The following is a 27,810-nucleotide window of genomic DNA, read 5'->3' on the forward strand; positions in this document are numbered from 1 at the left end:
GACCTAAAATTCTTGACTCATGGGCCTTTTTCTTTGGTCTTCATTCCCACCAATTCCTGTCTACTGTAGTATTTTCAAGGGAAATCCAGGCCATTTCAACTGACGGCAGAAAGAGAAAGGCATATAAGGCATGAAGACCAGAAACTAGAAGCATTTGGCTGGTTAAGCATTTGGCTTGTTAAGCTTTTAGGCTTTGAGCAGCACAGTTCAGCTGAGACACATTTGGAGGAAGACTCAGAGGATTCCAGTCTGAGAAAACAGGATCAGCTGAGGAATTGGCGAGGTGAGGTGGTTATGGCTTGTTCTGCTTTTCTGATCTTCCAGCGTTCATCCCAATAACTGGCCTGGGTTTGCTTTTATTAATAAGAACATTTAAGATTCCTGCTATACTTTAGATGTTGGGCCAATGTGCAATAACAATATTGATATAATTTGTAAGCCGTCACTCCCTGGGATTAAAGGCTCGATTTCTGGGATTAAAGATGGGAGTCACCATGCTTGGCTATATCCTTGAACATATGGATTTCTGCCTCTGGAATGCTAGGATTAAAGGCGTGTGCTACCACTGCCTATACTCTATGTTTAATATTGTGGTTGTTCTGTCTCTGGCCTCAGATAAGATTACTAGGGTGCACAATATTTTGGGGAACACAGTACCACCACACTAAAGCTTAGATTTTCTTCTTTCTAATGTACTTAGTATGTTAAACTTTAATATCACATTAGTATTTAGAATACAATCCAGCTACTTTCTGTGAAAATGAAATTCTGCCAGTGGGTACTTTTTCCCTGAATTATTGAAGAGTTGGTTTGAATGAAATCTTGTTGACTAATGAGTGATATGACTACCTTTGTTTTGTGTTTCTGTAACAGGACACCTGAGTTGAGGTAGTCTATAAAGAACAGCTCATTTCTTAAAGTTCTGGAATCTGGAAGTACAAGGTCCGGAGTGCTAAATATGGAGAGGGCCTTCTTGCTGTATAGTGCAGAAGCATTGTGTGGGATGAGAGACCCAAAGGAGGCACACTTACTTCTATAACAACCTTATCTCCCATGTGAAGGACCTTTCATGATCTAAGCACCTATTGGAGGTCTTGCCTCTCATCTCTGTTGGACTGGGGATTAAGTTTTTAACACTTGAATTTGGGGGGCCATATTTCTATAATCACACAGAAGTGACTTTTGGCAAATTCTCTTATTGATCTCCAATCCTCAATTTTCTCATTAGCAAACTGTTTACAGTGTTATGAAGTAGCATAATATCAGCCAGTATAAACATATACCACTACTCGAAGAACAGTTACTATTTTTTATAAGCGTTTCTCTACGTTTTCCTATTTAATTCTGTCTTGAGGAAATAATTTAGTTGAGAGATGTCAATAGCTAGCGACAGCTTTAGGACTGATGTAATTATGTTCCAAATCCTCCACACCTGGATACTACATCAGGCCTAGTTGTTTTTTCCAGCTGAGGATCATGTGCCTCAGAATCTGGAACTCAAGAGTCCTAGAACCTGAACTCACAGGGATCCCAGCCACAAAGCCATTCAGAGTAGGTTTACAGCAAATCTTTTTGGGTAGCAAGAGCTGCTTGCTCCCACTTTCACGTTCCACTTGGAAGTGTTCTGCAAAGGTGAGCAGCTAAGATTGTTCAGCTAAGGTTGGCCATGTGCTTATTGAAGCTCAAGACAAAATGAATCAGCCCAGAAGGCTTGAGGAGTTACTCTGGGCTACACAGTGAGCCATATATTCTTTTCTCAACAGCTGAAAGAGCCAAGGGTTGACTCCAAGCTTGAAGAGTTGGTGGATCTTACATTAAGAATGCTCTAGATAATAGTTGTTGAGATGCCAGCTCTGTTTAACTCTGCTAGGCATCCTGGCTGCTCACAGCCAAGTGGGAGGTGTGCCAAATGACATCAGACTAAGGACCTTTGGACACAGGCAGTCTAATGCTTATTTAGGAAGGGCCCACTATGAAAAGGTTGCCAGAAAGTGATGTAAGTAGAGATGTCCAGGAAGCTGTTGACCCCTCAGCCAGCAGGAGTTTTACTGTGTCCATGTATCTATTTCCACCTTTTGAAGGAGGCACTCAATCGATTTAGGACCAACCTGGGGAATTTTTATCTAGCTTAAAAGCATGGTATCATTTACTTGTAAACTATATTGAATGTGCCACTTGCAAATGAAAGTTAAGTTAGTCTTATTTATTGATTTGTTAAAGTGTGTGTTTCACTTTGTAAGGATGCAGAGGTAAAGTGGCTGCTTCGTTCTGTAACAATGATGGTTGAAACACTTCTTAGACTGATAAGTGCACAGGCTTTGGGCTGTTTCCTGGGGAGACTGAGAAGTTGTGTTAGATTTGTGCTCTGTTCTTACTTTGTTATCCAGGGCTTTCCATTTCCCCTCTGCTGACCTCAGGGTCAGGTTTGGCCTTCTTTTCTTCTTTCCTGTCTTCTAGTTTAGACTGTGTGGCTGTCACTTCCATGACTTGTCTGACGTTCTGGTTGTTGCTTTAGATCTGGTTTAGGTCAATGTCAGATATGCCTGTTGGCTGCTCAGTGTTTCCTTACCCGGCTTCTAACACCAAATATCTCTTTTTGCTCACCAACACCATTCCATTTTTTTGATACCAATAGGGTATTTTAAAAATTCAATTAAATATTTATATTAACACTAAGAGTTCCAGGCTCAGCCCCACAGACCATCTTCACTTTGGATTCCCACAACAAATGATGGCCCAGATGACCCACATGTTTGCCCAGTTGATACAAGTTCAGAACTTCCTGTGATCACCCTGCAGGTTTGATAATTATCTAGAACTTCTCACGGAACTCAGGAAACCACTTCCCTGGCGTCTACTGCTTTATTACAAAGGGTAGAACACAAGGATGCCTGGATGGAAGGTATTGGGAACCCAGCACGTTTGTACTTTCCCTGGATATGCCACTGTCCCAGATCCCACTGCTACTCTTTCCTTCTTTCGGGTCAGAGGTGGGGCTCAAAGTTTGAACCCTGTAATTGTAATAATGTTTGTCATTTCTGGTAACCAGTCCCATGTTGAATCGAGGGGTCCTACCCTGAACCATCCCAATAGCACAAAATCATAAAATATTAAGGTTGCAGAAGCTTTGAGCTAAAAGTCACACATGTATGCATGCACACACATATTTATACACACCCTAGTATACTATAGTTCTAAAATGAGATATTAAATATCATGCTTATGAGTATTTCCACTGGCTTCTTTCTAATCTTTGACATTGTTCCAGGCCATATCTTCTTCATTCACAGTGCTGGGTGATGGTTCTGGGTTCTCTGATCTGATGTTACATGACTAGAATAAAAAGGATGTGGAGATTTCAAGTGATTTAGGGCATGAGACATTTCTCTAATATATTTGTGGTTTTGGAACTGTGTATTCTAAAATGGAATATGGCTTTAACAGCTGGGTCACTCTGTGTTCATTAATGAAGTTGAAAAAACTAGCTTGGAAGGCATTTTACTTAGCTATGCTGAGCCCAGAAATGGACTCTTGGTAAACACTGAAATTAAAATGGAAAAAGCTTTCTTGGCTGAGTGAGGAAAACATTTGTGCAAGTTTCAAAAGAATTGAGGTCAAATAATTCAAACTGGAGTGGCTGCAAACCAGAAACTTAGCTCTTCCTTATTTTGTGTTGTCTTAAAATAATAGAAGTGAAGGAAATGAAACAAAACTCTTTTCCATGGACCTAAGCTGTAGCGTGAGAACAATGGAAAACTGTTTTCTCCTTTCTGGGAATTTATGGAAAATAATCTTCTTTCCCCATTTAACATTATCATGCAGGCATTGTTTTGTGTTCCTGTTTGTTAGTTTTCCATCCCTGTGACACAATCTAAGTTAATGTGATGGAGGACCGTTCCCTTTGGCTCATGCTCTAGGGGTCTCTGTCCAATGTCAATTGGCCTCACTGCATTAGGCATGTGCTGAGGCAGAGCATCCTGTGTGGTGGAGGACTATTCACCTCATGGTGGTTAGGAAGCAGAGAGACAGGGGGCTGTGTGGAGGACATAGAGATCAGAGTCCCAAGGTCCTCTTCAGGGCCATGTCTTCTTTAGCTAACATCCTCCAACTAGGTCTCACCCCCTGAGCTACCACCCCTTGACAACAGTGCTAACAGGGTGAAGACCAAGCTTTAAGACCTGGGGCACTGGGGACATTAAAGGTCTAACAGGTATATGCAACATGCATCCCAGAGGCCACATGCATCTCAGGATAGCTGTGAATGTGGTCCAACCTATTTGCAGATGAAAACCACATATCACAATGTCAAAAAGTTGGATACTCCTGGCAAACCATGGCAGCGCTGATATGGACTTGTCCTGAAGATCATAGACATAGGATAATACGGTGACTGGAACTCCTGTTGCTCAATCAGCCTGCCACCCTTGGGCTGTACAACCTGGAGAGAATCACAGGAACACTATCTGCCTCACTTTGGTCACCTATAAATTAGGGCGGTAATGGTGGTCTACTCACAAGTTCAGTGATGACGGAAAAGATGTCACCAATGTCACTTATTATCACTGAAATAGATATTTTATTGTCAAATATGTATTTAGTAGAATATTTATAAAACACTGAAAACCAGAAAAATCATAACCATCCATTATTTTAAAACCCAGAGAAATTACTTATTCAATGTAACATTTTGACTATTTTTTTTCCTTTTAAAATATTTTCCTCTTACTTTGTTGGAATAGCAAACATATTATATCACAGCTTATTAAATGTAAATATTTGGTTCCCAATCTTGAGCATTTGATATATATTCTTTGTACACATTAGGATTTTAAAGGTCTCATGAGTCATTGTTGTAATCATATTTTACCCCACCTTTGCTCAATATTTGACGTTCAGAACACTCTCTGTCTCCATATAAAACTGAAGTGATCAGAAATTAACATCCATGGAAATAGCCAAGGACCAGGACTGCCCCTGGCCTGAGTGGAGTCTGCTGCTGTTTGTCCAAGGGTGTTATCAGTATTGGTCTACGAATTGGGAAGACAGCTGGCTGTGTTGTGAAAAGCGTGCTAGTGACATCTTTGTAATGCTTTTTTTCTTCTCCCGTATTAGCAGATACTTCCTTAGGCTCGATCCCAAGAAACAGAAGGCAGTGGGGAGGGGCCACAGGGGTTATTTTCTAGAGCAGGTGTATTGCTTTTAGACTGGAGGCAATAATGTATGGGCCCGCCCCACTTTCTGTGGGCCTCTGATTTGGAAGTTTGAGGGATATTTGGCTTTACCAAAGCTCTGCAAATGAGTTAATACTGATTAAAACTGACATCGGCTTCCACCCCATCCTTCCCTCCTCCAGGGTTTTCCTTTCTTCCCACCTCTTGGCTCAGGGTTCTCTACACCTCCCATCTCCCGCCAGCCTGCCCCATGCAACCTTCCCCTTTTCAGTCTGTGGATGTGGTATAATGAAGTCATCTCCATCCAAAAGTTAGTGATGTTAGCGGCTGGGAATCTTACTCCTCATGGAGTGTTCATATCTGAATAAAGGCTTCCTGGGCCCTGGCTGAACCCACAAGGCTGAAACTGATATGATACTCAAAGTATGGACCCTTAAGTCACACGAGTCAGTGGTGTCCTCCACGCAAGGCCAGTGCTATGCATGGAGGGCATAAGGCCAGCTCTTAAAAAGCCTCACTGTTCTCCGAGGAACTGACTGCTCAGCGTGGATGCTCACCTTCTTAAGGGACCTCTTGTCTGGGGGCTGAAGCCCTGACAGCCATGATCAGAAGGAACTCTGAGTGGCAGAAAGTCAGACTCTTATTTGACTCTTGCTCTTCAGCAAGGTCACAGGTGATCTTTGTGGCAAGGACCATTACCTGTTGCTAGTCGGAGACCTGTATGTCCACTTTAGTGGGCTTAAAAGCCAAAGAAATATTTGGATGTGCCTGAGAGAATGGAAGACATCTGAGAGAAGCAGATGGTACCTAGATAGATAAGGATGGGTAGAGACAGATGATTAGTGAGATTCTAAAGGGGGAGCAGGGCTGGAGAGATGGCTCAGCACTTTAAGTGTACCTCCTGCTTTTGTAGAGGATAGAGTTCAGTTTCCATCGCCCACATAACAGCTCATATCCACCCATAAAAAACTGGTAGGATGACTCAGCAGCTAAAGGTGCTTGCTACTGAGACTGATGACCCAAGTTGATCTCCAGGACCCACATGGTGGAAAGAGAAAACCCACACGGGCACACATATGTGCACAAATAAAATATAAAAGGGCAGGAATATGTCCTTCAGACAGTCCCAGATGGCCTAATAGGCAGGAAGGAAAGGGAATGCTTAGCTCAACCCATAGTTCTTAGGATGCTGGCTTCCCGGAAGGAAGATAGTCTTCAGCAAAGGCAGTCGGTACCAAATAGAGCTGATCCGATGCCAGACTCCCCTTCCTCAGGTCATGGAGTGATCTTTCCTTGGTGCTCATAGTCTCCTCTCCTTCCTTTTAGCCTGATCTAGCCTGGTGATGGCCCCCCTGGTTGCTGCTGTATCCAGTCCACGTGCCCGGCTCTTTGCCTATTTCCTTAGGCTGGGCACTCAGCAGGCTGTACCCCTCCAGCTGCATACAGGCGCCTGCTGCACAGCCAAGAACCACTATGAGGTGCTGGTGCTGGGTGGGGGCAGTGGGGGAATCACCATGGCCACTCGAATGAAGAGGAAAGTGGGAGCAGAGAACGTGGCCATTGTTGAACCCAGTGAGGTAAGTGTCCCTCGGCATGTGTGAGAGCAGGTATGTGTATGTGTTAGGCTGTGTGGGTACATGGCTTTTTATATCTTATGGTTAATGCTTTTCCTGGGCATAAAAAAAGGAGGTGGTGAGGATCTAGGAGGAGTTTGGGGAGGGGAAAGAATATGATCGGAATATATTGTATGAAAACAATTTTTTAAAATAATAATAAAAATACATTGGGAGAATGTGGAGGGTGCTCGAGCAGGCAAAACCTCGAAGCCTTTTGTGCCTCCTCTTCAGTTCTGGCTCATTAGGGCTGCCACAGCAAATTACTGCAATGCGTGTGGTTAAAACAGCAAACTGTCACATGTTCTCTCACATTTTTTGAGGCTACTAGTCCCAAACTATTGACAGGGTCATACTCCCTCTGAAGGTTGGATGTGGGGGAGCAAAGGACTTGCTCTGTTTCCCCTCCTAGGTTCTGGAAGTTAGGAGCAATCCTTGTCAAGCTAGGTTTGCAATGGCATCTGCATTCTTGGTCTTTGTCTTCACATGATATCCTCTGGGTGTCTCTGTATTATGCAAATTTTAACCTTGGGGTAAGCCAGGGTTAGGAAAAGTGTACCCCATCCCCATAAAGTCCCAACAATAAACCAAATTTGACTGTAGAAACCAATGGGTTTCCTAGGATTACTTACAGAGCATGGGGAAGGGGTTTGGGGCAGTAGAATAGGTGATCCTGAAGCAGCCTCCCTGGAAAGTCCGCATTCATCATGGATGATGACTGACACATGGCTGTGCATTATAGAGCCCTTCCCTAGTCCTTACATACCTGTATACTCTAACCCCTTCCTGGAATCCCCATGGCCACATGCAATTAGGGCAGAGTTATATACACCTGGTTGGGTAGGATGGCAGGATACTCAGTTGAGGGTTCCATGACCCCCCCCCCATCCCTTTATTTGATGACATAATGTCAACAATCAACAAACCCAGTTGTGATGGTCTTGCTGACATCCTGAAGATGGTGACAGTATGGCTCCGAGGATTATCCTGTACAACATTGTCACTAGGTGTCCATAAAACCTTCTTATAAGGATGCAATTTAAAGGATCTATGGTGCCCCTTATTCAGGTATGACCTCATCTTAACATGACCAAATCTGTTTTCAAATATAGTCATGGTCAGCTGAACTGGGCTTTGAATATCAACAAACATCTTTTAGGAGACAATTCAACTCATGATATCCTCCCACTCCAATCTTTTGTCCAGAGGAAAATCAGCAGGCAGTGTGCCCTTTCCCATGTCTGTGCTTTCCCAGAGAAATTATTCTTCTATCCCCTTTACCACCCTCTGAGTACTAGACTGCTCTGGCCAGCCAAACTGGCCAAAAAGACAGAGCATTTTGGTTATATGGAGAGATTTTGGTTTCTTGATCCACCCAAATGAGTGAAATCTTGCAGCCTATAAAATTAACCTGCCCTTTGCCCCAAGCCCAGAATTCTCACAATTAATGTAGATTAGGAATAGGCTGTCTGAAGCAAGAGTGCTGTGGAAGACTCTGAGAATGTATTTGCATTTTGCTTTGTGAAGAAGAGTATGGCACCAATTGGATTTGGGTGTAGAACCCCAGAGAAAGGAAAAGACAGATGAACCAGAAGTATCTATAGTTTTTTGTGGGAAAGTAGTTTCAAGTTAGTGAGGTTTTGATGACCTCCAGAAATGCTAGTGAGCTTTCTAGACTTGCCATAATTTTCACATTCTCTGAAGAAACCATGTATTGCTTCTGGACCTAATTTTTCTTACTATCTATACACATAAGTTATGCACATAAATAGATTTATATGGTCTTTCTGTATTTCATATATGTAATACATACATAATAAACCAAGCCAACGTTTAGCAATAAGAAATTGTGGCTAACCTAGTAGTCATTATGAAAACTTATCCTTTTTTTTTTGTTGGTCTTGGAAGTACTCTTGGTTGGTGATCTTGGAAGTACTCTTGGTTGGTGTATTAGAAGATGCAACAGTGGGGAATTAACCCTCTATGGGCTTCTCTGTGCAATGCTCTAAGGGCCAGGAAAGGCTAGTTGAGTCTAGTTGAAATAACTTCAGCTAAGCCTCTTCAGATAAGGCTCCAATGGAAACAAACCTCCTTAACACTTTGTTTCTCAGAGACACTTCTATCAGCCAATATGGACATTAGTGGGTGCTGGTGCCAAGCAGTTGTCCTTGTCCGGCCGTCCCACAGAGAGTGTGATTCCATCTGGTGTGGAGTGGATTCAAGACAGAGTGGCAGAGCTGAACCCAGACAAGAACTGTATCCGCACAGACAACGGCAAGGAGGTAACCATCACATCTGTTGAGCTTTCTTGTCGTCTGAGGGTGGCATACCCATTCTCAAGCTGCACACTCTTATTGTAGAAGATGGCATAGATACCCATGTTTGTATTTACATCTCTGTGTTAAAGCTGCAAAAGATAGCAGTGTGTAGTGAATGGCAGATAGGTGGAAGGCTTGAGTGGTTTTGAATTAATAAACTAAAACAAGTACTTGTTGAACACCCACTGTGTGATACAGTGGTCCTCATTGATGAGTATAGAGTTTTGTGACCTAATTTTTGTTGAACAAATGCTATTTTTACATGTTAAAATTGCAGGTCCATTTCCCCCTTTTCTTTGAAGTAAGCTAGTATTTCTAACTGACACCTGGTTTTCCATAGGAGGTGAGTATTGGGAAATATCCACACCAGTTTTGGAAGGGGCACAGTTAGGGGAGTCCTGTGACTAAGGTTTGTCTCAGCACTGAGCAGGAAGTGATGTCCCAGAAATAAGGTTCAGAAGTGCCTAGCACTGTTTAGATGTTACTTTCTACACTAGACCCACAGGGTTTTCAACAACTATTTTCTCCATACTTGAAGGAACAGTTGAGAGGACAGTGATGAGGCCACAGGTCCAGTATCCAGTTGTAGTTTCATGTTCCTATCTGCCTCTGAGCCCAGAACAGCAGCGGCCAGTCAGTTCTCCAGGGAACTCAACCTTCCTTGCCACAGGCCCCTCCCAGAGTTCCCTTAGCACAGGGCCCATGATGCTTTATGGCAGTGGGTATGTTATACAGAAGCCATGCCCTCCCCTACTTCACAAAACACCCCTAGAGGATAAAGGCTGCATCTTCTCCTTGGAGTCCTAGAACTAGTAAGGAACTCAACAGTGCTTGCTGGAGGAGTGGATACACAGGTAAACACTTTCAGTTAAAAATGGAGTTTTATCAAAGTAGATGGATAATAACATCCATCCTGATCTGTATTCTGTGCTCCTCAGAGAGTCAACACCTTGACATTCGTGGTTCTGTAGGAAATTTGGCCATTGAAGGACATGGGAAGGGGCAGGAGCCCTTGGGTCTGGATGATGTCCTAAAGGGAACACTGTAATGGAATGATATTTTGCTCACATACCTTGGTGGTTTAATCAAAGTGTAATATCGATTATTTGTAAGGACTGGGCACAGACAAACTTATGGGAGGGAGGTCTATAGGAAAGAATAAAGCCTAGCTAGAAAGAAAACAAAAAGCAAGCCTCAAGCTTTTAGAACCAGTTTCCAAGCCAGCTGGCCCAAACCCCAAGGAGCTGCAAAGCCTGTAGACATGGCTTTTGAGCAATTGCAGAGAACGGCATAGACCTTGCCAGAAGGCCAAATATGGACAAGTCTCCTCATTTCGTACAAGGGTGGGGGTGTGGACAGGGTGAGGGATCCTGAAACTAAGAAATTATCCTAGTAAATCAGAAGCTAAACCCTTGCAAAACTCCGGGCTCACCTACTAAACAAATGTCACATAGTAATTTAGAAATAGAAGTGTGCCAACAAGGTTCAAAGATGACAAGCCCGCCTTCAGCCAATGACTAAGCTTTCCTTTCCCTTTTTCATGTTCTTTATAAAACAGTAACAACACTTCTTGAGCATGCACCTGTACGAAGCACTGCTCTAAGTGCTTACAGGTTCCCGCTCATTGAGTGCTCAGAGCAGCTCAGCAAGGTAAGCACTGTTCTCCTTTCACAAATGAAGAAACCGAGACATGGCTTCCTTACAAGTATTGACGGCTTAGATGTCATTCTGGAGACTGAACCTACAATGATGAGCAAGACAGAGAGTTTATCTCCTTCAGGAACTCAGTCTGATGGGAAAGATAAGGGCTTCAGATAATCACACAAGAAATTACTAAGCCACAGAATGACAAGAGGGAGCCAATCAGGTCTATCAGGTCAAGGGAGGCTTGCCTAAAGCAATCCTTTCTAAGTTAAAGAGTGAGTAGACATTAGTTAGGGTTAGAGGTAGGAACTGCACGCAAATGCTTTGGGGGGAAAAAGGAAGCAGAGGCGTTGGAGGAGACAGACACCAGTGTGGCTGGAGTAGGAGAGGTAAGAAGGAAGACATGTTCAGAGAAGAATTAAGGCATGTGGTCTAGAAAACAGACTCCCAATGCAGAAGTGTCAGAGACACAGTCTAGGTTGTGGAAGTGATGACAAGTCCAGTTTCTATCTAGTGTCTGTGGCAGGAGAAGGTAAACTAAGAATAGAATGATTTGGTAAATTGAATCATGTTTGCTAAAGAACACTGATTAACTTATGCAATCTGAAGAAAGCTCTCTAGGGACATGTCACAGAATTAAAACGAACTTAAATGAGCCCATCTGTGCTGAAAATTGTTAACTGGGTGACAAGAATCATAAATCCAAGACTCAGACACAGTGGGAGGATAAATTGAAGCCAACAAGCTATTTCCCATGAGATGTTATGTGCCGAGTTCTGATACTATCAGTTTATGCTGTACTCTGCTCAATAAAGTCCTGGAATAACATCCTACCAGATTCACCAACTTTTTCCCTAATCTCAAAAACAAGACCCTACAATTTTCCCAACTTTCTGAGACTTAGAAGACACAAATGGTACATGGTTAGAACATCTACTAGGGTACTTATTCTCAAGAGATGTAAAAATTTGATAATCCTGAAGATAATGAACCTAATACAGAGACACTGAGGAATTCTCAGATCTCCAAGGGGTCTACTCAATGAGGCAGACTTGGTTGTACCAAGGAGCCATGTATGGTATCAGGGAGAAGCCTCTTGACCTATGAGCAAAAGACTGCTAGGTAAACAAGCCATGTACATATGTGCACATGTATTTACTTGTATGTGCTTGTATATGTGTATTTCCGCTAGGTAAAATGAAGAACAGCTTTTCTGTCTTCCAGGGCAGGGCAGACTGACTCAGCAGTGGGTTGTGTAGGAAGGGAGGAATGGAGAGTTGTGAATTGACCTTGAACTCAACATGAATCAACACTGCTGACTGTCACTGAAAAAGGCAAACACAGCACCTAACTGTGAGAGAGAAAAATCCTGCTGATTCTAGGCCTTTCTGTAGTGCTCCTATCCCTTCTCCTGGGCACTTTGTTCATGATAACATTAATAACTCAAATGATGTTCCAAGTAGGGCGCCATCCCATACCCCAGACCTCTTGTCATTTCCATAGCTGGCTTCCCTATGGAACCAAAAATGTCAAGGTGTCGACTCTCTGTGGGCATTGCATACAGACCTGGATTTGTTTTTTTTCTGTTAACCTTGATAAACTTTATTTTTTTAAAATGAAACTAAAACTCTTCCTCCATATATTTATCCATCCAACAAGCATTGCTGGTTCCTCAATAGGTTCTAGAACTACAAGGAGAAGATGTCAACTTTATCCTCTAGGAGTGATCTGTGAAGTGGGGGAGGGCATGGCTTTTGTATAACATGCCCACTGCCATAAGGCATCACAGGCTCTGTGCTAAGGAAGCCCTGAGAGGGGCCTGTGGCAAGGGTGAGAGGCACAGGGAAGCCTGGGCACCCTGGAGCCAAGCCTCCCTTTGGGCAAAATGGGTCCTTTTCAACAACTGCTAGATGCCCCAGATCGAGTGGGACACTCTCAAGTCTTGGAGTCCACTCTCTTTAACTGGAGTTTGCTCAGCTTGCTGCCTGTCCTTCTTAATCTGAGATCATGGAGATTCCCACCCATATCTCCTTGCTGGGCTCTTGGTTCTTATCCAAGTATTTTCTGGTTTAGCTATTTTTAAGGAATATTTTTATACTTTGCATTCCTCTTACAGTTTCTTGTCCCAGTGTATCTTTCCCTTGATCCTAAACATATATATCCATTACCATATTTATGGATCTCATTGTCTTCAGCATGAACAGCCACAATACCCATTTAAATCATTAAACATAAATATTACATTCTTTTCAGTGACCTTTGAAGAAGTTTCTCAATTATGATATTGGTTCAGTTCATATTATATATCAGATTCATATATTGCCCATAGATCTAACAATAATTGACTACCTTTTGAGATTAGAAAGTTGTTCTTATTTACTACCATTTGAAAAAACCACAAGATTTGCACAAAGGATTATCTCTTTGTATTCTTTGGTGTGTAAAATTATAGGCATCCCAAGCTTTCAGAGGCCAGGCAGAGGATTTTTGAGCCATGAGATATGAGGCTACAGAAAAAGAAGGAGGATGATCAACTGTAGTGTGTATCCAACCCTTCCCACCCTGCCCACCACCATCCACCTCGAGGCACTCACATTGATAAATGGAGGCATGGTGCTGATTTTTGAGCATTGGTCTAAACTATATGTTTTCTGATGTGTGTTGTAGATCTCCTACAGATACCTTATCATCGCTCTTGGAATTCAGCTGGACTATGAGAAGGTACAATCTTCAGTTCTTCTTGCTGTGTTGCACTCTCTAGTTTATGCTAAGACAAAACTAAAACACTGTATTCTTTCTTTACATTCATTTATAATAGGGAAATGGTTCGAAGATACTGTACCCCACCAAGCCTTGACTATTTCTCAGAGACCTTTTAATGATGCCAAAAACTCTTCTCTAAGATCCTGTCACTGATAATAATGTGTTTTAGCTTTAAGCACAGCTCAAATGCTTATTCCCTAATTGTGTTTCTTGCAGAAACCAGCTCTTTCTGCGCTCCCAGGAAGCTGGACTTGTTATGTAGGGCTGGGCTGGCCCCATAAAGAACTGGATTTCCTTTGCAAAGCAGATCTGGTTTGAGTTCTGAAGCAGACTGTAACAGTAGAACACAGCAGTTAGTTCGTCAGACTCTGGAAGTGTACTTAGGGGTTATTGTATAGAGACTTGAGTGTTTGGGGTATGAAGCGACCCACACAATATAAATGCAACCTTAGAAGCTTTTTAGATGTGTTTTCAGCAAGCAAGGGAGCCACAAGTGCACTGAGAATTGTGAGATTCAAGTTGATTTTCCTAACACACTAGAGTAATCCATTTGTTGTGATGATCTCCAGGAATGTGGTGGAGAGTTTTGATGCAGTAGGACAAATACTTATGCTAGTACAGAAAGCCTGGTGCTGACACAGGCTGCAGATGTGGGATCCCATCTCAGGAGAGGTGGCCCAGCAAGGGTCTTGGGGGTGTGTTTAGATATGAAGAATCATGACATGCCTGAGGAGGGGTAGTGGAATGTGTTGAGATATGATATATGAAAGTTCGTTCTCTAGTGGCTTCCTTGCCTTGTGAGGAGGGCAGAAGAGGGCAGGATTGAGAGTTTGTAGCACTCTCTTGTAGCCAGCTAAGAAACAACAGTATTTAGAGGCAGCCATTACTATGGAAATCCTACTACTCATCAAGAGAGACAATGCTGGGGACTGATCATGATCCTCTACAGCATCTGATGAGGAAGGAATTTTTCCTCCTCTTCAGAGATGGGGAAACTGAGGCTAAAGGAATGTAACCTAACTGTGGCTACCATGCTCCCAGGTATTCTTTGGCTGCAAATTCCAGAAAACTTCTCAAATGAATGTAAAGCAAAAAAGAAGGCAACCATTTGCAGCTATGAGATCCCCGTGGAGCACTAGGCAGGGGATGTGATGGTTTCTGGCAGGCTGGATCTTCACGCTGTCTGTTGGATGTACGGGGCTCTCATACTTGACATGGACCATCTGTCCCTGCTCTTCGTCATGCCAGCTCCACTGAGTATCTTCAGCATGGTGTCCTGCTAGTTCATTGGTCTGTCATGTGACAGGCAGGCTCAAAGCCTACCTTTGTACTACCAAAGGGCAATTCTATTTCTCCTCTTCCCTGATCCTCATGTGTGCCCTCTCGGCTCCCATCTCTCTGCCTCAGAATTTTCTGAAAGCAACTCTGATTGATGAGGAGCATAAAACACACCTCATCACACAGAACTTCCTGGAAGGAATTTAGTTACCAGGTTGTGGCACCCTTTCTTTTAACAGTGGCTTTTAAGCACAAGGTAACTTACTCAGAGTTACAACACTGCTTAGTAGGAAGGTGGGACAGAACCTAGGTCTTCAGTATTCTGAAGTCCATGTGTTTAATGCTTCACTTTACTGCTTCATCAAGAGTTTGATCTGCACAACCCGAGAGGTAATTTCGGTCTTATTGACATCATGGATGAATGGCTCTCGGTCCTGCCTAACTTCTCAGGAAGGCAGATGGTTCTCCTGAAGGCAGTCGTGGCTGGCAGCCTGTCCCCACTCTGAAGGTGCGGAAGAGCTGTATTTCAAAGGCAGCCTCACATCCAGGGAGGCGGGGTTGGGTTCTCCGAGGCTGAGCCCACTCTGCAGCCTGACAGGGGACTTTAGGGTCATGGCTGTGGTCTGAGCCTCTCATTTACCTGTCTGTTCCTTGTGTGAGCACAGGGGCTGATGCCACCGTAATGTCTGAAGGGCTGGAGGCAAAGAACAAGGACTCTAAAGCACTGTGACAATTTTTGTTTTTTAATATGTAAATTTGCTTTAATTGCCAATAAATGGCAAATTTATGTGTATACCAAAAAGTGCTTTAAAGTAAGCTTCTTTATTTTTTGCTGATGGACTTATTTCTCTTTTAGTTTTGTTAAATAGCATGCATAATAATGGGTTTCATTAGGACATCTTCATGTGTCTTTTCACATCCTGCCCCACATTAGTTAGCAGGCCCCTTGCTCCCTTCAATATTCCTTCCTTAGGGTTTCATGTCCCGGGCAGCCATTACTTCTCTCCTTTATCTTATGGCATCTTTCTTTCCCCTATGGTTCCTTTTCCAATCCCTTCATGTACACACCACACACACACACACACACACACACACACACACACACACATACACGCACACACATACACCACACCCCTCACACCATAATACACACATACACACACCTCACACAACCAGCACACACACACACACACACACACACACACACACACACACGCACATACACCACACCCCTCACACCATAATACACACATACACACACCTCACACAACCAGCACACACACACATGCACATACACCACACACATATACCACACCCCTCACATCATACATACACACACACACCACACACACCTCACACACACACCACATACACATACACACATACACCACTCCCCTCACACCATAATACACACATACACACACCTCACACAACCAGCACAAACACACACACACACACATACACATATACCACACCCCTCACATCATACATACACACACACCACATACAAATATACAACACACACACACCACACGCACCTCACACACACACCACATACACATACACACCATACATACACACACCACACACAAACATATCACACATGCCATACACACATACCACACACACATCACACACATACACCACATACACACATACCACACACACCACACACACACACACACACACACACACACACACACGCACATACACCACACCCCTCACACCATAATACACACATACACACACCTCACACAACCAGCACAAACACACACACACACCACACACATATACCACACCCCTCACATCATACATACACACACACCACATACAAATATACAACACACACACACCACACGCACCTCACACACACACCACATACACATACACACCATACATACACACACCACACACAAACATATCACACATGCCATACACACATACCACACACACATCACACACATACACCACATACACACATACCACACACACCACACACACACACACACACACACACACACACGCACATACACCACACCCCTCACACCATAATACACACATACACACACCTCACACAACCAGCACAAACACACACACACACCACACACATATACCACACCCCTCACATCATACATACACACACACACACCACATACAAATATACAACACACACACACCACACGCACCTCACACACATACACCACACACACATACACACATACACCACATCCCTCACACCATACATACACACACACCACACACAAACATACCACACATACCATACACACACACCACACACATATTGCACACACACACCACATACACACATACCACACACACACCACACACACACACACACACACACACACACACACACACATATACCACACATACACACACATATACCACACATACACACACATACCACACATACACACACATACCACAGACACAGGTGTAAATGTAAGTCTAGAATATGTTTATTAGAAAAATATGGCATTTGCTTTTCTGAATTTGTTATATTTTGCTCAATATAATGATCTACAGTTATATTAATTTTTCTACAAATGTCATGATTTAGTTTTTCTTCATGGCTGAGTAAAATTTCATTATCTATTTATCTATCTCACACTTTTTAATATATCTTTTAAAAGGCAAATTTCTGTGTGTTTGGTTACAGATTAAAGGACTACCTGAAGGTTTTGCTTATCCCAAAATAGGGTCCAATTATTCAGTCAAGACAGTGGAGAAGACATGGAAGGCTCTGCAGGACTTCAAGGAGGGCAATGCGATTTTCACCTTCCCAAACACTCCCGTGAAGTGTGCTGGCGCCCCCCAGAAGATCATGTACCTATCAGAAGCCTACTTCAGGAAGGTGTGTCTCCTCTTCAGGACAAAGATGACAAGGGCAGGTGCCACTGACTGAGTACCTGCCACAAGTTCACTTTTCTCCCTGTCATCTGACCTCTATATTTCTGAAAGTTTTGTTCCACGTGTACGTAGTTACATAGCTGGGCATGGAAGAGACCACTCACCATGCACATTCTCTCATAAAGCTGTTCTCAGAAGTTAGAAGAGGTTTTTCTACAGACTTAAAAAGCATGGATACAATCATACCATACTTACAAAGTAGTCCATGTTAATAATCCTTGTGACAGACTTTAAAACCGAGTATAAAAGTCTACTGGCAAACTGTGTTAGAGATTGTTTAAATACTTTAATATATGTTGTTAGGTAATTAATTATAAATCACACACAGACTCTCAATTACTTTTATTCAGTCTTAAGGTTATGAGTATTTTCTGGCTTTTGATACATGCATTTGCAAATAGGCTAAATGCCAATTTTAAAGCTAAAAAATGTTCTCATGGAATTTCAGAGCTTTTGGAAAGAGTTTTTTGGATTTTTTTTTTAAAAATGAGGGTCAAGGAGGTTTCCTCAAGTACCTACTGTGTGAGAGCAGATGGCTGCCAGTGGAGTATAGCTGACATCAGGTAGTGTGTGTGTGTGTGTGTGTGTGTGTGTGTGTGTGTGTGTGTGTGTAGGGGGGGAGGTGGGGGGCTCTTTCTGGCCTTTACTGAGACATGACTTTCGGCTCACTGAGGCATGGTTTGGGTCCAGCCATGGCAGGACCCAAAGCAACTTGTGCTTCTGTAAAAGGACGGGAAGGGAGGAAGAGAGGGGAATGACTTGAGGATTCTGGTCTTTGTTCTTGGAGCCTGCTGATGGGCGCCTCTGAGCTCTGTCCACTGGTGATCCTGTAGGTGGGGAGCTAAGAGCCAGCTTCCGTGGTCACGCCTGATGCTGAGGATGTTCATTCAAGACACAGGGTTGGTACAAGCCTTTGAAGTTCTACCATCTTAACTTCTGGTGAAAAGCTGGCACGATCTCTCCTGAGGGTTTTAATTCTGGTCTGGATGAAAAAAAGAAATTAAAAACAAAATGGCGGCTGCAGTAACCATCTGGTTTTCCTCCCCTTCCCTTTACTCTCAGATGGGAAAGCGACCGAAGGCTAATGTCATCTTCAACACCGCTCTTGGAGCAATTTTTGGGGTTAAGAAGTATGCAGCTGCCTTGCAGGAGATCATCCAGGAGAGAAACCTCACTGTCAACTATAGGCACAACCTTATCGAAGTCCGGGCTGACAAACAGGAGGCAGTTTTTGAGAACCTGGACAAGCCCGGGGAGACGCAAGTGATTCCGGTGAGTGGCAGGTTAAGCTGGCCGCCTGGGGCTTTATCTCCTGTGCTGAGCTGCAGCACAAGAGACACAGTGGCCTTTGCCACTTGCTGGAGAAGGCTGATGGTGTGAGGGAGAGAAGGGGAACTGGAAGAGGCAAGGGGAGAGAGACTGTCAGGAGGGAGTGGGGGTGGGGCTTGTCTGTGGGGCGGAGCTAAGAGATTTTTTTTTTTTTTTTTTGGTCTTATTTCTTTAAGTCTACCTTTCCTGATCCTCAAACTATTTCACCTGAGAGATTTTCTTGCCTGGAGAGTTTAGGAAGGGCTTCCTCAACTGCAAGGCGCTGTGGTTGTCTCAACCTTTGATGTGTGAGAAACAGTCCTGCTTGTGAATGGGAAGGAAGCTGTGGGTCTCTCAAGCAAGACAGGGGTGTTTTTCATCTTTGGAAAAAACTGTCTTAATACATCTTTCTTCACCTGAGCAAACATTCGGCCCTTAAATTCTTTCTCAAGGGATATGGCAGAGCCACCACCTTCCTTGGAAAGATTCTAGCCTGTGTTGTGTGTGCTGGGTCTTGGGCACCTGTTTCTTTTCCCACAAAGTGGGAATACTACTTTTGTAGAGTAATTATTAAGATTAAGCACAAGATGCAACGGTGTTGGAGAATATTTGTTCACGGCATTCTGGAAGGAGCAGTGAGAAAGTGTGACATGCTCACATTGTGCTCTGTATTTAATGACGAAGGGTTCCATAAAAAGAAATTTGGTATGAACCGGAGATTAGTCTTCTAAACATCAAAAATTTAAATTTGAGTCTTTTTACCTCAAGCTCTTTAAAAAAATCTACTGCACCCATTTTTCTTTCTTAAACAGAATACATTAAATATCATTAAAAATGTTACTGATGGCTCAGGGGCATACTTTAAAAATCCTTTATTTGGAAATATCCTCAAACTTGGAGGAGTTATAAAAACAAAACTGACAGAAATAAGAATCTTATAGCAGTTGCTTTAGCGCTATTATTTGATTTCCCCTCAATCTCTATTTGTTAATTTTCCTAAATATAAGTTACATTCATCAAGCATTATTCTCCTTATCTCCAGATAATTTTTCTAATAAACTTCTTAAGATAAGGGTAATTTTTTAAAAAAATGAAACTATAGTAGTTAATCAGCTTAGTAAATTTGGCACATGTATGATATTTTTTATCTACTACTGTATCCAAATTTGTTGATTGACCCAGTAGCTTCTACAACATTCTTCCATCTCTAGTACAGTTAGTCTGATGTCTCTTTAGCCTCCTTTAATCTGAGGCATTTCCACAGCTTTTCTTTATCTCCTATGGCTTTGGCATTGTGGGACAAAATAACCTCCTAAACTTACTCAGACCCTTCCTCATGTCTAGTAATGAATTTTGCTTTGTGAGCATTGCATAAGAACAGGGTGGTCCAGTGAATTGCGCAAGCACACAGGCCCCTCACTGGAGGTTTGCTCTGGTCTCCAGTCTAGGTACAGCCTGGAGTATAATTCTCCATGTAATTACTATTCTCTTTCTCATTTGCTAATAAGAAAGTCTTTAGAGAGGCATTTCAGGTCATGCATACACTCCATTCTTTAAAGTTTCACCTGACTTAGTCCCCAGTGATAGTACTCATCTGCCTCACTTCCAATGTGATGACCACAGCACGATTTGTTTTTTCGACCACAGAATTCCATCCACACTTACTAGTAAGGCATTTTGTCAGCAAGTGCCTTTCCTTTTATATTTTTCAATTAATTACTGGCATGGACTCACGGATGCTCATTTTCTCCAATGTTTTAGTATTCATTAAACGCTTTTATGATTATTTTTGTAGTCAAATTGTCCCAGATTTGGTCAGAAGCCTCTTCAAATTGGCTGTCTGCTGTTACACTTGGTCCCTGCTGTCTGGTTCTGTTTCCTCCAGTCCAGGGTCCTCACTGTGAACAGCTCTCATGCAGCTGTGTGCAAAGGCAGCCTGGAGTTTGTGGTTACTAGTTTTCATTTTGCACAAGGCCCTCTGCTCTTCTCTGTGGCTGTTGTTGATGGTGGCTTTTCAGTTTTCCAGGCTGTCAGGAAGTTGTGAGTTCTGGAAGGGCCTCCCTCCTTCAGATATTTAAAATTCAGATTGTTGCTCCCAATTCTTTCTTTTTCTTTTCTGGAAAACAAGTGAGCCAAGTAGTATTTTATGCAAGTAGAAGTGAACGGGCTGTGAGTGACTTGACTGTCTAAAGCAAACGTCAGTGAGAAAAGTGTGACCTTGAACAAAGGAACTTAATTTTGTGATTTTTAAAACTGGGGTTTTCAGCTGTGGTCTGGGGAGCTGAGGCTGTGAGTAGAGGCCTGGATGAATGAGTGGATGTTTTCTTTTTACCAAGTTTGTAAAGTAGGAAGATATTTATGTCACCTTTGAGTGATCAGATTTCAGCTCAGATATTTCAGTTATGCTCTTAGCCTATGAATATCAAACAGCTTACTGAAGGCTTTCAAGTAACTGCTCTCGTGCTGGAATTACCCAGGAAGCTTTTAAAATGTGCTGATTCCTGGGTCTCCATGACACAGATTTTGATTAATTGGCCTGAAGAGTGGCCTGAGGATGGCTGAAGACTGAGTTTCAAAAATTGCCCTACGACTTTCCTGTTCAACTAAGGCTGAGAATGGCCATGTAAGAATTAATGTTCCCTAAAGCTGAGTAGCCTTGGATACTTTACAGACAGTGTGCTAAGTGGTCCAGATTTCTCCACAATCACTGACAAACAGACCTGGTGTCAGGGACTCATGCCCTTAAAGGAATAATGTGCAATATTTTCCTGAGCTGAAGTAATCCTATAACTGACAGACAGTTTGAGTAAATACAACTCAGCTCTTTGATTTCTGGCCCCTCAGTGATTGTTCAGTTCAGATGAGGGTACTGGACACTAGGGGCTATTGACTATTACAAGATTGAGATACCCTTAACTTGTTACCATTTTTACCCTGGTAAAACATGAATATTCGAGTATATCCTGAAGTAGATCTGTGTGGTGATATTTTATTTGTTCTGAAATGTAGTGATATTTTATTTGTGCTTTAATAAATAAAGCTTGCCTGGAGATCAGAGGAAATAGCAAGCCATTTTAAGTCAACAAAGAAGTCAGGCGGCGGTAGCACATGGCCTTAATTCTATCATCTAGCAGGCATCTATGTGTTTAAGGCCACACTGGAAACAGAGCCAGCTGTGGTGGCACATGGCTTAATTCCAACACTACTTAACCATGGAGGTCTGGAGGTCTATAAAGACAGACAGAAAGTGTCAGAGCTGTGTGGGAAGAGGAAGTGATATAGCTGGGATAAGAAAGCCAATGAGAGAACAGAATAGAAAAGGCATATAAATGTGAGTATACAGGAAGAAGGTCTCTTTTGGAAGCTGCAAAGTTGGTGAGGTGAGGTTAGCTAGTGATTTGTCCTGTTCCTCTGATCTTTCTCTAAGGTTTTCACCCCTATATTTGGCTCTGTGCTTTTTGTTTATTAAGACCATTTAGATATTTGTCTACAATTGGCACCCAACATGGGGCACCATTTGTAGCTGAAAGTTTACTTGGGTCTAAATGGCTATGGGACTGTGGGGCTGTGGGGCCACAGGGCCATGGGAGCTGGGCAGGACCAGAGAAAACTTTCAATTATAGACCTGATGATACATTGAAGTTGTGACATGGAATTGTAAAATAAAATGAATAAAAGATATGACCTACAGAAAGTAGAAGAATTTTATGTAAATAAAAAAATAATGAATGAGTGAAAGCCTCAGCACAGGATCATCAAGGACAGCCTTCATTGATATGTTTGGGAAGAGAAAACCCACCCCTATATTCAATACTACTTAATAAACTTAAAGTTAGACAAGATCTCTTTTTAATTCTCCAAGGTGTTAGAGAATTTTATCACTCAGCTTGCCATCTCATGTTGGTGACCGGCACTTTTCTTTCTGTGTTTTGAGAGTTGAGTCCTATTTGGGAGTAAGCTCTTAACATAATATTTACAAGTTCCAGAGACTAAACATCTCCTTCCAGAATACAACAAAAGAACCAAATCAAGACAGTACTGAGTTGACAGCTGAGGGCCAGCAAAAGAGAGGCAATATATGTTACTTCTCAGTTTTTAGCAAAAAAATGGGAGTATCAATGGATTATTTCAGATATTAGTGAATTCTGTTTCAAAATATTGGATTCCCCATCTCTTATGTTGGACATGGGCTCAGTATAGGCAGACTGTATCAACCTGAGGGACAGTTGTTTAGTTTCTAATCATCCTCCACAGTAGCACATAAGGTCTTGGGGAGTATATGGATTGGTATAATCACTAATGCATACTGCTCCCTGCAGCCATTTTGATGTACAAAATGTGGAAGATATAGAAAAGCTTGTGGGCTGTGGAGACATTGAGGAGATGAAAATTTGGATGTTCTTGTTTTGTGTAGTATGAAATGCTTCATGTCACACCACCTATGAGTTCACCAGATGTCCTCAAGACAAGTGCGGTGGCGGATTCTGCTGGCTGGGTGGACGTGGATAAAGAGACTCTGCAGCACAAGAAATACCCAAATGTGTTTGGCATTGGGGACTGCACCAACCTTCCAACTTCAAAGACTGCTGCTGCAGTAGGTAATGTGACCAGCTCTGAGTCTCCTCTCAAACTGACATCCATTTCCTCAAGGTTCCATTAAACAGGAATAGAAGCCTATCACCAACTTTCATAACTTAATACTTTTAATAGTATTAGATTCGATAATAGAAAGCTTTTGTGGCTTAAAAATGACTTTGGCTTCTTCAAGGAGTGATCACGTGATCAATGAACCTGGTGTTGTATGGAGAAGGAAGTAGCTTTTAAAGGCTTTGCCAAAATACCAGAACTCTGTCCTCACCTCTCATAGAGACTGCTGTCAGAGCAAGAATGACCTGAAAGAGGATGACACTTTCCCTGCTCTCTAAGTTCTACTCCTTTTCCGATTGCCATGCTTACAACTCTGGTACTCTTGGCCCTTGGTTCCAGGCAGGCTGGCTATTTTTCTTCTGCCTAAACCACTGCAAATCTAGGGAGGCATTTGTTTCCCTAGGAAACACATGCAAGTCAATGAAAGCTCGCAGACCAGAAAATTGTTCTGTATAGACAAGCACAGTGGAGCATGCCCTGATTGGTACACGATTAAGGCCTCAGCCTGGAAAACTAAATTTCTTTACCTAGATGTTCTGCACTAGCAGTGATGGGAAGAATTGCCTTTTAGATTCTGTCTTCTACAGAGAGGAGCTGTCTTCTGTGGATGCCATAAAACATGGACCTCCCAGCTGAGGGGGCGGTAGTGTTTTGTGTGATTTAGACACCTGTGGAGCATGCTGTGTTACTTTCATTTTCTAAATATTAAGAAAGACTTTCTATGAGACCTACTGAATGTCTTTTTCATTATCAATGATATTATCTCTCATCTCTTTAATTCCAAAAATCTCAACTAATGAAAAAAATTGAAAAAAAAAAACATATTTGAATTACCACTCTTTAAACTTTCATATGTTTTTTTTTTTTTTATGAGTCATTTGTAAGATAGATCTATCTAGATCTATTTATCTAGCTTGGCTTCAGCCAGGCAATACTTAGAAAGGAAAACCCAGTATTTGCCTTAGTGGGTATGCCTGAGGCTACCAATCTAGGCTGTCTGTGAACAGGGACATGCGGTGCCATAGAATATGGCACCCAGACCAAATTGATAGCCACCAACCCCCAGGAGTAGGGGGAATAGGATTTGGGTAGAACTATTCTTATTATCCTGTTAGAGAGGACTGGGTCCTTAATTTCAAACTAATAGTGACAGTTGTGTGGCTTTTGATGAATTGAGAGCCGCCTCCTGATGGTCAGAACTTCAAGTAAAAGAAGACTCATACTCTGCTCACAATCTAGAGGAATGGGCTTGTGATCTTCTTGGGGAGAGTCAAAAGACCCTTTTACAGGGGTCATCTGAGGCCATAGGAAAACACAGACATTTACATTATGATTCAAAACAGTAACAAAGTTACAGTTATGAAGTAACAGTAAACATAATTTTGTGGTTGGGAGTCACAACATGAGGAACTGTATTAAAGGGTCAAACCATTAGGAAGGTTAAGGACCACTGCTCTAGAAGGATAGGGATAGAATCACCATTCATTTGTTCACATTAATGTTATATGCAAATGAGTTTTCATGGAAAACCTGAGGCTTTTGCTTTCCATTCCTTTATAGCTGCCCAGTCAGGAATCCTTGATAGAACAATTTCCCTGATTATGAAGAATCAAAAACCCACGAAAAAGGTTTGTATGCCTATAGGGATTACTGCTTCATTTCTCCTTTCTGTATGAAGGTAGTGTTATTCCACAATTCTGGTACTTTCTTATTAGTTTATTCCGTATGGGGACTTTAATTTTTTGTCTTTAGTATTATATTTCATTGGATAATTTGCATTTTTCATGGTCCAAAAAACTAGAACATACACACAAAAGAAAAAAATTGTAGTCAGTCAGCAAATAAATTATAAAGTCTCCATATATTACCATGACAGAAAAGAATTCTTACTCATTCTCACAATTTCAGTATGATGGCTACACCTCGTGTCCACTGGTGACTGGCTACAACCGTGTGATTCTTGCCGAGTTTGACTACAGAGCCGAGCCTCTGGAAACCTTCCCCTTTGATCAAAGTAAAGAACGACTTTCTATGTACCTCATGAAAGCTGACATGATGCCTTTCCTGTATTGGAATATAATGCTAAGGTGGGTGCCTCATCTGGTGCCTGTGCAGAGGGTACCAACTTTTGCATGGGGTTGGGGGCTGTTTCTGTGGTCCTTTCAGCTTCTACTCAGATCAGAACTTGCTAATGGGACCTACTCTACTGTGCCATTTCTCATTAAGAATTGTTGGTGGCCCTTAAAGGACTCCCGAGCCTCAGCCACACTTGGGGAAGAGGTTAGGGGAAAGTGTGCAGTATCTCCCACTTGTGGTGGGGTGCCACTCTCCTCTTATTCACCGGAGGAACCAAACCTTGTGTCTTCCACTTTCTATTCCCTTTTTGTTCCTAGCTAAATTAGATAAATAATAATGTTAGTGATAATACTATAATAAAAACTGTTCTCCCAGGCCAAATACTTTCTAATCTTTCTACCTTTCTTCAGTTTCTATTATGTTTGAGAAAAATTAAAAGTAATTAAGTGAACAGAGATAGACTCCAGTTCTGACTTACTTTTGAATAATGTTTCTACCACTTACTAGCTGAGCAAGTTGATTAGACAACGTTTAGTTTCTCATCTGAGAAATGAACATAACACTAAGGAGATATTACATGCAGAAGCAGACAATGGTAGGCATTCAATAAGTAGACTACTACAAATGAATAACTCTTCCTCTTTGCTATAAAAAAATTCTTTGCCTTTTCCAGACAGCTGTGAGATTGGTAATGTCAGGGCATCTACACCAGTGATCCTCAATCCCGGATGATTCTGGGGACATTTTGCAGTATTTAGGGACAATTTTGCTTGTCATAACTGGAAGGATGCTGTTGACAGCTAGTGAGCAGAGGTGTGGGATACTGTAGTGCACAGGGCAGCCCCTGTGATAAGGAACCACTGGGTCCTAAGTGTCAGTGAGGTTGAGAGACTCCGCCCCCTTTGAAGTCATGCGGTAAAGCAAAGTAGACAGCAGTGTCCATGAATCCGGTGCTTCATGGGGTCTTCTGAGTTGAGTCAGCATGGCTCACACAGCAAGTTCAGTGTCAAAGCTAGGCCTCAAGGCCTCAAGGCAGTTGTCCCAGTCATGAGATTTTTTTCCACCTCGGTAGACACGTCTTGCCTTATGTGCTGATAGGCATCCCTTGTGACTTCTCATAGCATGGAGTTGGCTACTTTGTCTTCATAGCCTCTCTGTGTTGCTTCTTACAGAGGCTACTGGGGAGGTCCAGCCTTTTTTCGAAAGCTGTTTCATCTGGGCATGAGTTAAGGATGACTCAGAGCTTGCTCTCCTTGGATGGCTTCTGGACCAAAATCGCAGTTACTGATTGACTATGATGGACATGGAGGACTCAGAACCTCGCCCTGTAAGGAGTTTCTTAGTGGATGTGATGACCTTTCTAGACTTTTGAGTGGCTATCATGTGGACAGCCCAGAATGGGCTTGATTCTTTGGAGCTATTCAAATGAAATAATAGACTTCTATTTTCCAAATAAAACTTTGTCAAAAAAACCCAACAACAACAACTTTGTCATTGATTGGTTTGTATGAGAAAATATCTTGCCTAGTAGAAATGGGGAGCTGCAGTACTTGGGAGAAGAGGCTGGTGCCAGAGGGATCGCTTTCATGTTGTCCACCTTGTACAGCTGGCATTAGTTTGCAGAGACTGAGTCACTGAACAGAATGGTCCCATGACATTATTGAAATCCTGTCACAGCCCTGCATACTGCTGCCTAGAACTCCTGCTGCAGGAGCTAGCATGGAGATCTGAGAGTCCAGATGCCTCCCCTTGGGTGTCTCAACTGTTTGAGCTGAGTCTGTGCTTTTCCAGCCAGAGACAGGCACTGTGGTTCCTAATCTCTGCCAATCCCTTGGGTATAGGGTCCTCTACTGGGCAGTTTTGGCTCTGGAGGCCCTATCACCTTGGCTGAACCTAAGGTATTTCTTTCTTCTCTCTTTTATCAGGGGTGTTGTCTGCATCATAGTCTGAAGGGAGCCTTACCCCCTTCACCTTCCTTTCCTCTGTCCTGCGGGGCATTTCCTCTACTAAATTACTCGTTAACCTAATTCTCTCATGGCACCCAAGTTTTCTAGAGAACTT

General features: G+C 42.5%; 1 protein-coding gene across 3 annotated transcripts in view; it reads left to right on the forward strand.

The window, feature by feature from the left end:
* Sqor (sulfide quinone oxidoreductase) overlaps nt 1-27,226 on the forward strand; it is a 39,812-nt gene extending 12,586 nt beyond the window's left edge. For all 3 annotated transcript variants that reach the window (XM_036184727.1, XM_036184726.1, XM_036184728.1), the window contains 9 exons: nt 6,498-6,748; nt 8,896-9,066; nt 13,414-13,467; nt 17,468-17,662; nt 18,781-18,990; nt 23,441-23,624; nt 25,234-25,301; nt 25,582-25,760; nt 26,922-27,226. In XM_036184727.1, the coding sequence (XP_036040620.1) occupies nt 6,515-6,748; nt 8,896-9,066; nt 13,414-13,467; nt 17,468-17,662; nt 18,781-18,990; nt 23,441-23,624; nt 25,234-25,301; nt 25,582-25,760; nt 26,922-26,979 (1,353 nt within the window). In that variant the 5' untranslated portion in view covers nt 6,498-6,514 and the 3' untranslated portion in view covers nt 26,980-27,226. The remainder of the gene's footprint in view (nt 1-6,497; nt 6,749-8,895; nt 9,067-13,413; nt 13,468-17,467; nt 17,663-18,780; nt 18,991-23,440; nt 23,625-25,233; nt 25,302-25,581; nt 25,761-26,921) is intronic.
* Nucleotides 27,227-27,810: the final 584 nt, after the last annotated feature.

The sequence above is a fragment of the Onychomys torridus genome, chromosome 4 (assembly GCF_903995425.1).
Source record: "Onychomys torridus chromosome 4, mOncTor1.1, whole genome shotgun sequence".
NCBI lineage: Eukaryota > Metazoa > Chordata > Mammalia > Rodentia > Cricetidae > Onychomys > Onychomys torridus.